This window comes from Cherax quadricarinatus, chromosome 44 (genome assembly GCF_038502225.1).
Source record: "Cherax quadricarinatus isolate ZL_2023a chromosome 44, ASM3850222v1, whole genome shotgun sequence".
NCBI classification, from domain to species: domain Eukaryota; kingdom Metazoa; phylum Arthropoda; class Malacostraca; order Decapoda; family Parastacidae; genus Cherax; species Cherax quadricarinatus.
This window is the reverse complement of record NC_091335.1, coordinates 2,080,649-2,094,274: the sequence shown is the minus strand read 5'-3', so window position 1 is coordinate 2,094,274 and position 13,626 is coordinate 2,080,649. Positions and strand designations below refer to the sequence as shown.

The 13,626-nt window shown below is 44.4% G+C and overlaps 1 protein-coding gene and 1 long non-coding RNA gene across 3 annotated transcripts in view; one reads left to right on the top strand and one right to left on the bottom strand.

Moving 5' to 3' along the window:
* Positions 1 to 13,626, top strand: part of dpy (dumpy) — a 386,475-nt gene that overhangs the window by 164,441 nt on the left and 208,408 nt on the right. For both annotated transcript variants that reach the window (XM_070093949.1, XM_070093948.1), the window contains exons 10-14: positions 4,899 to 5,270; positions 7,433 to 7,552; positions 7,886 to 8,019; positions 8,315 to 8,552; positions 12,392 to 12,514. In XM_070093949.1, the coding sequence (XP_069950050.1) occupies positions 4,899 to 5,270; positions 7,433 to 7,552; positions 7,886 to 8,019; positions 8,315 to 8,552; positions 12,392 to 12,514 (987 nt within the window). The remainder of the gene's footprint in view (positions 1 to 4,898; positions 5,271 to 7,432; positions 7,553 to 7,885; positions 8,020 to 8,314; positions 8,553 to 12,391; positions 12,515 to 13,626) is intronic.
* LOC138853954 (uncharacterized) overlaps positions 1 to 13,626 on the bottom strand; it is a 113,311-nt gene that overhangs the window by 47,465 nt on the left and 52,220 nt on the right. The window lies entirely within an intron of this gene.

The window sequence follows — 13,626 nt, the reverse complement described above, 5'->3', positions numbered from 1 at the left end:
GGTTGACCTCCAGTATGTTAAAACCTCTCTTGGTTGACCTTCAGTATGTTAGAACCTCTCCTGGTTGACCTCCAGTATGTTAAAACCTCTCCTGGTTGACCTCCAGTATGTTATAACCTCTCCTGGTTGACCTCCAGTATGTTATAACCTCTCCTGGTTGACCTCCAGTATGTTATAACCTCTCCTGGTTGACCTCCAGTGACCTCCTATGACCCCAGTTTAAAGAGACTGAACTGTGAACATCCCAATGTAGTATTGTGACCCTAGGTAACAATGTAGTATTGTGACACTAGGTAACACTAGTATTGTGACCCTGGGTAACAATGTAGTATTGTGACCCTGGGTAACAATGTAGTATTGTGACCCTGGGTAACAATGTAGTATTGTGACCCTGGGTAACAATGTAGTATTGTGACCCTGGGTAACAATGTAGTATTGTAACCCTGGGTAACAATGTAGTATTGTGATCCTGGGTAACAATGTAGTATTGTGATCCTGGGTAACAATGTAGTATTGTAACCCTGGGTAACAATGTAGTATTGTAACCCTGGGTAACAATGTAGTATTGTAACCCTGGGTAACAATGTAGTATTGTAACCCTGGGTAACAATGTAGTATTGTAACCCTGGGTAACAATGTAGTATTGTGATCCTGGGTAACAATGTAGTATTGTGATCCTGGGTAACAATGTAGTATTGTAACCCTGGGTAACAATGTAGTATTGTAACCCTGGGTAACAATGTAGTATTGTGACCCTGGGTAACAATGTAGTATTGTAACCCTGGGTAACAATGTAGTATTGTAACCCTGGGTAACAATGTAGTATTGTAACCCTGGGTAACAATGTAGTATTGTAACCCTGGGTAACAATGTAGTATTGTAACCCTGGGTAACAATGTAGTATTGTAACCCTGGGTAACAATGTAGTATTGTAACCCTGGGTAACAATGTAGTATTGTAACCCTGGGTAACAATGTAGTATTGTAACCCTGGGTAACAATGTAGTATTGTAACCCTGGGTAACAATGTAGTATTGTAACCCTGGGTAACAATGTAGTATTGTAACCCTGGGTAACAATTTAGTATTGTAACCCTGGGTAACAATGTAGTATTGTAACCCTGGGTAACAATGTAGTATTGTAACCCTGGGTAACAATGTAGTATTGTAACCCTGGGTAACAATGTAGTATTGTAACCCTGGGTAACAATGTAGTATTGTAACCCTGGGTAACAATGTAGTATTGTAACCCTGGGTAACAATGTAGTATTGTAACCCTGGGTAACAATGTAGTATTGTAACCCTGGGTAACAATGTAGTATTGTAACCCTGGGTAACAATGTAGTATTGTAACCCAGGGTAACAATGTAGTATTGTAACCCTGGGTAACAATGTAGTATTGTAACCCTGGGTAACAATGTAGTATTGTAACCCTGGGTAACAATGTAGTATTGTAACCCTGGGTAACAATGTAGTATTGTAACCCTGGGTAACAATGTAGTATTGTAACCCTGGGTAACAATGTAGTATTGTAACCCTGGGTAACAATGTAGTATTGTAACCCTGGGTAACAATGTAGTATTGTAACCCTGGGTAACAATGTAGTATTGTAACCCTGGGTAACAATGTAGTATTGTAACCCTGGGTAACAATGTAGTATTGTAACCCTGGGTAACAATGTAGTATTGTAACCCTGGGTAACAATGTAGTATTGTAACCCTGGGTAACAATGTAGTATTGTAACCCTGGGTAACAATGTAGTATTGTAACCCTGGGTAACAATGTAGTATTGTAACCCTGGGTAACAATGTAGTATTGTAACCCTGGGTAACAATGTAGTATTGTAACCCTGGGTAACAATGTAGTATTGTAACCCTGGGTAACAATGTAGTATTGTAACCCTGGGTAACAATGTAGTATTGTAACCCTGGGTAACAATGTAGTATTGTAACCCTGGGTAACAATGTAGTATTGTAACCCTGGGTAACAATGTAGTATTGTAACCCTGGGTAACAATGTAGTATTGTAACCCTGGGTAACAATGTAGTATTGTAACCCTGGGTAACAATGTAGTATTGTAACCCTGGGTAACAATGTAGTATTGTAACCCTGGGTAACAATGTAGTATTGTAACCCTGGGTAACAATGTAGTATTGTAACCCTGGGTAACAATGTAGTATTGTAACCCTGGGTAACAATGTAGTATTGTAACCCTGGGTAACAATGTAGTATTGTAACCCTGGGTAACAATGTAGTATTGTAACCCTGGGTAACAATGTAGTATTGTAACCCTGGGTAACAATGTAGTATTGTAACCCTGGGTAACAATGTAGTATTGTAACCCTGGGTAACAATGTAGTATTGTAACCCTGGGTAACAATGTAGTATTGTAACCCTGGGTAACAATGTAGTATTGTAACCCTGGGTAACAATGTAGTATTGTAACCCTGGGTAACAATGTAGTATTGTAACCCTGGGTAACAATGTAGTATTGTAACCCTGGGTAACAATGTAGTATTGTAACCCTGGGTAACAATGTAGTATTGTAACCCTGGGTAACAATGTAGTATTGTAACCCTGGGTAACAATGTAGTATTGTAACCCTGGGTAACAATGTAGTATTGTAACCCTGGGTAACAATGTATTGTAACCCTGGGTAACAATGTAGTATTGTAACCCTGGGTAACAATGTAGTATTGTAACCCTGGGTAACAATGTAGTATTGTAACCCTGGGTAACAATGTAGTATTGTAACCCTGGGTAACAATGTAGTATTGTGACCCTGGGTAACAATGTAGTATTGTAACCCTGGGTAACAATGTAGTATTGTAACCCTGGGTAACAATGTAGTATTGTAACCCTGGGTAACAATGTAGTATTGTAACCCTGGGTAACAATGTAGTATTGTAACCCTGGGTAACAATGTAGTATTGTAACCCTGGGTAACAATGTAGTATTGTAACCCTGGGTAACAATGTAGTATTGTAACCCTGGGTAACAATGTAGTATTGTAACCCTGGGTAACAATGTAGTATTGTAACCCAATGTAGTATTGTAACCCTGGGTAACAATGTAGTATTGTAACCCTGGGTAACAATGTAGTATTGTAACCCTGGGTAACAATGTAGTATTGTAACCCTGGGTAACAATGTAGTATTGTAACCCTGGGTAACAATGTAGTATTGTAACCCTGGGTAACAATGTAGTATTGTAACCCTGGGTAACAATGTAGTATTGTAACCCTGGGTAACAATGTAGTATTGTAACCCTGGGTAACAATGTAGTATTGTAACCCTGGGTAACAATGTAGTATTGTAACCCTGGGTAACAATGTAGTATTGTAACCCTGGGTAACAATGTAGTATTGTAACCCTGGGTAACAATGTAGTATTGTAACCCTGGGTAACAATGTAGTATTGTAACCCTGGGTAACAATGTAGTATTGTAACCCTGGGTAACAATGTACCCTGGGTATTGTGACCCTGGGTAACAATGTAGTATTGTAACCCTGGGTAACAATGTAGTATTGTAACTCAGGGTAACAATGTAGTATTGTGACCCTGGGTAACAATGTAGTATTGTAACCCTGGGTAACAATGTAGTATTGTAACTCAGGGTAACAATGTAGTATTGTAACCCTGGGTAACAATGTAGTATTGTAACCCTGGGTAACAATGTAGTATTGTAACCCTGGGTAACAATGTAGTATTGTGACCCTGGGTAACAATGTAGTATTGTAACCCTGGGTAACAATGTAGTATTGTGACCCTGGGTAACAATGTAGTATTGTAACCCTGGGTAACAATGTAGTATTGTAACCCTGGGTAACAATGTAGTATTGTAACCCTGGGTAACAATGTAGTATTGTAACCCTGGGTAACAATGTAGTATTGTGACCCTGGGTAACAATGTAGTATTGTAACTCAGGGTAACAATGTAGTATTGTGACCCTGGGTATTGTAACCCAGGGTAACAATGTAGTATTGTAACCCTGGGTAACAATGTAGTATTGTAACTCAGGGTAACAATGTAGTATTGTAACCCTGGGTAACAATGTAGTATTGTAACCCTGGGTAACAATGTAGTATTGTAACCCTGGGTAACAATGTAGTATTGTAACCCTGGGTAACAATGTAGTATTGTAACCCAGGGTAACAATGTAGTATTGTAACCCTGGGTAACAATGTAGTATTGTAACCCTGGGTAACACTATACACTCTCCAGTGTTCACAAAAGCATAGATTTAGCTCGTTAAATTATGCAATTAGATCATTTTAATGAATAAAATATCTGAAAGTAATCGAGAGAAAATATCTGAGAAAGAACTGACAGGAATAGTTTCAGTTGTTGATATTTAGAAGGTGAGAAGGAAGGTACTTTGGCAGTAGAGTTGTAGATGAGTGGAACAAACTGCCGTGTGTGGTTGTTATAGTTTAACATTCTGAGTAGTCTTGATAATATGTTAGCTAAATACACATGTGTGAGTAGTACCTGCCTTGTAGTTGAGTTTTGTTGAATATCCAGGTGTTGCTGCAGCTGCTGTTACTGATTATTGTCATGACCTGTGAGGCAGGTGTACACCTCCCACACATGCTGACACACCTCACTGCCTCTAACGCTCTCTCTCTCTCTCTCTCTCTCTCTCTCAAGCTACTTTCTTCACCTTATTTTGTATTTCCTACTTTCCTTCCTGGCAGTGTTGAGTGTGTGGTGGCACGGGAAGTATTACTGTACATGACAGGTCATGTCAGGTGTGAGTGACACATATACATAGCGGATATATTAATCCTAACTAATGCTTACTAGATCCAGGTGTGAGATAACAGTAGATAGTGATGTAGTGAGAAGCTGCAGCCAGGTGTGGCAGGTGTAGACTAATGTTCCGCTGCTTACTAACAAGATATAAACGAGTGCGTGGACCCGGCCTTGGAGCCGGAAGATGAAGACAACGCATTGAAGACCACAACGATGAGCGTCCTGCAGGTGACCGACCTCGATACTCTCATGAGTACTCTCCTCCCGGGGTTGCTGCAGCCCTCCAACTGGAGCTTTCCCTGTGGAGCCTCCGCCACCTGCATGAACACTCAGGGCTCCTACGAGTGCCGCTGCCCTCAGGGTTTCACTGGAGAACCTCGCGAAGAGTGCACAGACGTCAACGAGTGCGGCCTCACTACCACTTGCGCCGTCAACGCCAAGTGCCTCAACATCCCCGGCTCGTACAAGTGCTTCTGCCCCACCGGCTTCCAGGGAGACGGGAAACACTCATGCAGCAGTTAGTACTACACTTCATACTGATACATCCTCTTCCCCATTCATCTTCTTGGAGGATGGTACAGCAATCATCCCTACTTCACATTAAGGACCGCCCGACCATCTCTTTATTCAGTCTAAAGGAAAAATTCCTGGGCACCTTTCACCTAGGAAGGACCTCTCTTCTAGGATTTCTACTTTTATCCTACTGAAGACTTGGGTTCATGCAAGCGAACCATTCCTTCACAGTCACGAGCAGGACTTCTCCTGTACGACCTTCACCGTCTCATGAAGGAGGCTCTTATTGTTATCTGTCACCGCCCTTGAAACACCTAATGAATGCTTCTTCGCTCCTTTCGTCCCCAGCACGCCCGTGTTTTGATTTGTGAAGTGTGATGTGTAGTTGACGATCCCTCAGTCAACCTCCCAAAGATCTCCTCTTCACTCAACACAGACCTCTTCCTCCTCACTTCCACAGACTCTTCACTGTTCCCTCTTCATACAGACATCTTCCACCTGTCTGTCAGTCACAGTAACGAAACAACCGACCCTGACGACTAAGCCACAACACCGTGGCTGTAACATTTCATAACTAACCCACAACATAATTATCTCCAAGTTGTGGGTTACTTGTGACTTGTGATTATAACAACTTGGCCAAGATGTTCAAAGGTATCTCTAACAAGACCAGCATCTGAAAACTACCTGAGGGAGCCTGTCTCTCCTTGTGGTCCTCGAGACTGTCTTCCTTGTATCTCACCTGACTGACTGCCTCCTATGCGTTGTGTAACCTTTAGGGGTTTAGCGCTCCCTCACCTCAAAAATAATTTAAACCTTCCCAGCACCGCAGAGGTTTCTTAAACCTTAATATCTGACCTCCCGACGATGTTTGACTGATCTCTTCCCAGCTCTCAAGGTCACAAGTAGAACCTTACCTGTCTGTGTGATCTTGGATGTACTCTAGGAGCCACGCGTCCCTGTGTACTCTAGGAGCCACGTGTCCCTGTGTACTCTAGGAGCCACGTGTCCCTGTGTACTCTAGGAGCCACGTGTCTCTGTATACTCTAGGAGCCACGTGTCCCTGTGTACTCTAGGAGCCACTTATCCTGTGTTACTGGTATACTAGAGTTGTGTATGCATGGCTGTCTCTTCCTCAAACCTTGTATTCTTGTATTTATACAATATTGACGGTGAAGTGACAATCCCATACAGTCCCCGGGGGATGGTAGATCATCAGCTTGGTCCGAGGAAGGGAAGGGCAGCCCCGCTTCCTTGGATGAAGAACTCTTGAGTAGCATCAAGATAGCACCCTTCCAGCACTCTGAATGGCTAGACACTTACTAACATACTGACAAACAATTTAACATATTAACACCAAGTAGTAGAATTAACAGTTAACATTAACTGAAGCTAGAATAACTAATTAGCATTGTTAATTCTGCGCTGCTTACTACTGCAGACAGCCCACATGAAGACAGCTCTGGTGAGAACAACATATTTGCTCCTGTAGCTGACGTCCTCCCTCTGAAGAGGACCTCAGGTGGAGGTCGAAATATGCAGGTTCTTCCTGTTCAGTGATTGTGTCACCAGGTGGCAGCACAAGCTCTTTCATCTGACACCTCTGTCATCTGACAGCTCTGTCATCTGACACCCGAAAAGTTGTACACTGTTATGGTTTATTGATGAACACTGGAATTTGTTCTTCAAGGAACAACTTGACCAAAACAAAGCCTAATGTCACTCTTTCTTTGTTCATTTCATAAGTTGTTTTTGTTAATTAATCTTGACCTGACATGTTATAAACTGAGGGACATGATTATCATGTCAGTCTTGTTTAATATTGACCATAGAGGCGAGAGATAGAAGATGATAGTTTTCCACTCTAAGTGCCACTCTAAGTGCCACTCTGAGTAAGCTAACATGCTTGTTTCACTCTTAAATAACGCCACAGTGCCAGTAAACTAGCATCACAGCGAGTTCCTGCACTCTGAGCCTCCCTTGAGAGTGCCACATCACCGCCTTAGAGGCGAGTCTGTCACTGCAGTAATTTTGCAAATTTTACTCTTCCACGATCTTTATTAGTGCCATTGTGGCAGTGAGTTTCTATTGATTGCTTGGTAGTAAGTGCCAGAGTGCTGTAAATCTAACACTTGTTTTCCCCTCGTGCCCTCTGTGGTGCCACAGACGTGGATGAGTGCCAGAATGACCCGTGTGGTGCCAACGCCGTCTGTCTGGACAGTGTGGGTAGCTACTCCTGTCAGTGTCTGGAAGACTACACTGGCGACCCCTACACTGGTTGTGTTGGTGAGTATACCCCTGTGATACACAGCTGCCTGAACACCCACAACACACCTGTATCTACACCCACACGTAACCACAGCTGCCTGGACACCCACAACACACCTGTATCTACACCCACACGTATCCACACCTGTCTGCACACCTACAACACACCTGTATCCAGACGTATCATAGACGAAGGTTTAGTTATCATAATTGAAAGTTTAACTAAACTATTACCAGACAAGATACGCAGGTAATTAATTGTTAATTGAGCCTGTGTGTTGAGTTTTAATTACTGTAATTAATATAACGTGAGGTGAGCGTTGAGGTGTTAAGATGTAATTACCCTGGCAGACATTGACGAGTGTACAGCATACAACCGCCCCTGCGGGATCAACGCTCTCTGCCAGAACGCCCAGCCCGGATTCACCTGTTTGTGTCCTCAGGGCTTTATTCCCAGCCCTACACCTGATGTGGCCTGCGAGCAGGTGAGTGCACCTTCACCTGTGTGTGTCGTCAGGAGCTACGTGTCTCTCTAGTCACGACTGTACTTCTAGGTTTACCGTAGACGAGGGTGGTGAATATCTTGTAGAGAGCGGGACTGATTACCCCATCTTGTAGTGTCGCCAGATGTTGACAGTCGCTGGTTGGCAAAATTATCTTCATAATGAAGATATTCAGGTGTTGCACAGGTGTCTAATTTATCAACTTAAGTGTTGTGTGCCATTAATGCTAAGTTACCACTATCACTACCATTATTACCGCCATCACGACCACCCTCAGGCGGACGTCAACATCCTGTGTGTGTCCAACTTCGACTGTGTCAACAACGCTGAGTGCCGAGAGAATCAGTGTTTCTGCCGGGATGGCTTCAGGGCCGTGGGTGCCGAGTGCCAAGACGAAGATGAGTGCCAACTCTCCCCCTGTGGCCCAAATGCTCAGTGCCAGAACGTGCCTGGCAGCTTCCAGTGCACCTGTAACTTTGGTTTCATAGGGAACCCTCCCGAAACTGTATGCAAAGGTAGGTGGTACGACCCTCTGAAGGTGCGTTGCTGTATCTTGTCATTAAGGTAGTTTCAACACTGTTACAGCATCATGGCTGTAATAATTCTCAGTTAACACACGAACTGATAACGTAAACTGGACGAGGTTTGGATCCTTCAGATACAGTCATCTTGCTGGATCCTGACACTAGTTAGTCAAGGACCCAAACATCGTCCACTTAGTGTTGTTATCATAACTAATGTCCAACATTGAGCGAAACATCAGTATTCATTGTAGTGTAAAGATAATAATATCTTTACTTATCTTGTGGTATATTAAAAGTAAGTGAAGCCTAGTAGTGTCTTGTAATCACACAATTGACTCTTTAAATACCAGATTTACTTATAAAGTAAGCAGGCTCCTCTGTACTTGTAGTAAAGTTGCTTAATGTTAAGTGTGTCTCGTTGTAGCAGCATGATGCTTACTACTAACACTTTAATTACCACTTATAAAGTCTCTAAGTGGCCGTGTTCAGCACTTGATTCTTCTGTGGAGGTTCCTTGATGCTGGTGAGGGAGAGGGCTCGTGATCCAAGGAATTAGACCTGCTCTCTTCTTCCTAGGATCAAATCTGAGTGCCTCCCATTCCCCTGGGCGCTGCGTAACCCCTACAGGTTTAACGCTATCCACCTAAATATAATAATGATAGAGTTTTAAGCACACATCGTTGGAGGTGTTGAGTGACTCTTGTGAGTGCCTGTACAGACGTGGATGAGTGCCAGGGTCCAGTCTTCCCCTGTGGAGAGAGTGCCAAGTGTATCAACACGGTGGGATCCTTCCACTGTGACTGCCCCTACCCCCTGCTCGGCGACCCCAGGATCAAGTGCTTCCGTATGTGACCCCTTCCCCCTGGCAGTGTGACCTTGTTGCTACCCAACCACCACCACTGTTGCTACCCCACCATCACCACTGTTGTTATCCCACCACCACCACCACCACCAATGTTGTTATCCCACCACCATCACCACTGTTGTTATCCCACCACCATCACCACTGTTGTTATCCCACCACCACCACCACCACCACTGTTGCTGTTCCACCACCATCACCACTGTTACTATCCCACCACCACCACCACCACCACCACCACCACTGTTGTTATCCCACCACCACCACCACTGTTATCCCACCACCACCACCACTGTTGTTATCCCACCACCACCACCACTGTTGTTATCCCACCACCACCACCACTGTTGTTATCCCACCACCACCACCACTGTTATCCCACCACCACCACCACTGTTGTTATCCCACCACCACCACCACTGTTGTTATCCCACCACCACCACCACTGTTGTTATCCCACCACCACCACCACTGTTGTTATCCCACCACCATCACCACTGTTGTTATCCCACCACCACCACCACTGTTGCTATTCCACCACCATCACCACTGTTACTATCCCACCACCACCACCACTGTTGTTATCCCACCACCACCATCACTGTTATCCCACCACCACCACCACTGTTGTTATCCCACCACCACCACCACTGTTGTTATCCCACCACCACCACCACTGTTATCCCACCACCACCACCACTGTTGTTATCCCACCACCACCACCACTGTTGTTATCCCACCACCACCACCACCACTGTTGTTATCCCACCACCACCACCACTGTTGTTATCCCACCACCACCACCACTGTTGTTATCCCACAACCACCGCCACTGTTGTTATCCCACCACTACCACCACCACTGTTGCTATTCCACCATCACCACCACTGTTGTTATCCCACCACCACTATTGCTATTCCACCACCACCACCACCACTGTTGTTATCCCACCACCACCACCACTGTTGTTATTCCACCATCATCACCACTGTTGCTATTCCACCACCATCACTACTGTTACTATCCCACCACCACTGTTGCTATTCCACCACCACAACCACTGTTACTATCCCACCACCACTGTTACTATCCCACCACCACTGTTGCTATTCCACCACCACAACCACTGTTACTATCCCACCACCACTGTTACTATCCCACCACCACTGTTGCTATTCCACCACCACAACCACTGTTACTATCCCACCACCACTGTTACTATCCCACCACCACTGTTGCTATTCCACCACCACAACCACTGTTACTATCCCACCACCACCACAACCACTGTTACTATCCCACCACCACCACCACCACTGTTACTATCCCACCACCACCACTGTTACTATCCCACCACCACCACTGTTACTATCCCACCACCACCACTGTTACTATCCCACCACCACCACCACCACTGTTACTATCCCACCACCACCACTGTTATCACCCTTTGAGTGATATATGCTCTCCCTTTTCCCCTGGTTATCATAGTGTGACTGTCACCTGTTACACCCATGTAACACCCTGTGTTCTACCTCTCGTGTTCACCAGTTTACTACCATCATGTTCCAGTTTACTACCATGATGTTCCAGTTTACTACCATGATGTTCCAGTTTACTACCATCATGTTCACGCTGGTTACCTGCAGTACAACCTGACTTGTCTACGATATGTAATGTTACCTGGGTGATCCTCTCTCTCTCTCTCTCTCTCTCTCTCTCTCTCTCTCTCCCTCAATAGGTTCTTACCTACTGACCTGAGTGACCTAATAATTGCGTCTTTCATCTCTATTGTTCACTAACAACAGTGACTGTGGTCAGGTTCGTACGCATATAAGGGGAAACCAAACCCCTTTCTCCTTCTCTCCCCTTATTGTCATTTTGCATAGTACCCATTTCCCCTTATTTATTATGCATCGAAAGTCTTATACCTGTTCCCCTTTGTTTAACACCCTCTTAACCCCTTTGGTTGGTCTAGCATGGGTGTCTGTGGCCTTGTACCTTTGGTTGGTCTAGCATGGACGTCTGTGGCCTTGTACCTTTGGTTGGTCTAGCATGGATGTCTGTGGCCTTGTACCTTTGATTGGTCTAGCATGGATGTCTGTGGCCTTGTACCTTTGGTTGGTCTAGCATGGGTGTCTGTGGCCTTGTACCTTTGATTGGTCTTGCATGGATGTCTGTGGCCTTGTACCTTTGGTTGATCTAGCATGGATGTCTGTGGCCTTGTACCTTTGATTGGTCTAGCATGGGTGTCTGTGGCCTTGTACCTTTGATTGGTCTAGCATGGATGTCTGTGGCCTTGTACCTTTGGTTGGTCTAGCATGGATGTCTGTGGCCTTGTACCTTTGATTGGTCTAGCATGGATGTCTGTGGCCTTGTACCTTTGATTGGTCTAGCATGGATGTCTGTGGCCTTGTACCTTTGGTTGGTCTAGCATGGATGTCTGTGGCCTTGTACCTTTGATTGGTCTTATGTGTCCTTGTAGCTTTGTTTTTGTGTACGTTGTCTGTTGTTGTTGTGTGTGTTTCTGCCAGTAATTATCCTTGTTTCAGTAACAGCATGCTGCACTCTTGGTCTTAAGGTACACGTATATTGACGACCTCAGGGCACATGCATATTGATGGCCTCATGGTGTATATACATTCACAGCCTCTCTGTATATATACACACTGATGGTTTCAGCATGTATACACTGAGGGTTCTAGAATGTATATACATATAATTTTTGTGTGTATGTCGTAGTATAGCAACAAGTAGTGCAATACAGCATAGAAGTTAGTATACTAATTCCTTGTGTACTGCTAATTGTGCATAATTTGCTAATAACGCTTAGTTTAACTAATCATACTAACTGTTAAATTTTGTGGAATGAATGAGTATAGTATAATATATTAGCTGTGAAAGCTACCGTGGTCTTGATCCCTTAGCCTGACCCCTTAGCCTGACTCTGTAACTGACTCTCCCACAGCTCCGTGTGAAGGCGTTGAGTGCGGCCCCAACGCCTTCTGTAAAGCCGATGGTATTCAAGCTAGCTGTATGTGTAACCCAGGCTGGACCTATGATCCTGGCAACATTGCTGCTGGTTGTGTTGGTGAGTACTGCAATGTTGATCCTCACCTGGTTGTGTTGGTGAGTACTGCTATGTTGATCCTCACCTGGTTGTGTTGGTGAGTACTGCTATGTTGATCCTCACCTGGTTGTGTTGGTGAGTACTGCTATGTTGATCCTCACCTGGTTGTGTTGGTGAGTACAGCAACGTTGATCCTCACCTGGTTGTGTTGGTGAGTACTGCTATGTTGATCCTCAACTGGTTGTGTTGGTGAGTACAGCAATGTTGATCCTCACCTGGTTGTGTTGGTGAGTACTGCAATGTTGATCCTCACCTGGTTGTGTTGGTGAGTACTGCAACGTTGATCCTCACCTGGTTGTGTTTACTGGTGAGGATAAAGTAGCGTCACCTGAGTTAGATAACTAACGTGGTGATAATGGTTGGTCATGACTGTGTTTACATGTAAGCTTCGTAAGTTAATAATGAGTGTTGATGTTAGTATTATATTGAGGTCAGGGAGTGTACTGCCTACCATCCTCAGCACGTACTCCTGCCTACCATCCTCACCACATACTCCTGCCTACCATCCTCACCACGTACTCCTGTCTACCATCCTCACCACGTACTCCTGTCTACCATCCTCACCACGTACTCCTGCCTACCATCCTCACCGCGTACTCCTGCCTACCATCCTCACCACGTACTCCTGCCTACCATCCTCACCACGTACTCCTGCCTACCATCCTCACCACGTACTCCTGCCTACCATCCTCACCACGTACTCCTGCCTACCATCCTCACCACGTACTCCTGCCTACCATCCTCACCTCCTGCAACATTTTGCAAGATTTACTAAATTTCTTAATCATTTAAATTTATTCAAGTACAGGTACACATAAGTACAGTTACATAAATTATCATACATAGCAGCATATGTCTAAATTACCCACCAGGATAACCCACAAAAGTCAGACAAAGTGACTTATTTTCATTAGGGTTCTTAGTACTTAGTACTCAGTTCTTAGTACTCTTAGTAGCTGTGAGTGGTACTAGTATACAGGAAGTTAAGATAACCTTTCTTACTAGGAATCTATTCCATAATTTTTAAAGAGGGTGGAGGGGTAAGCCAGTAGAAAGCCTCGGTCAGATGACTA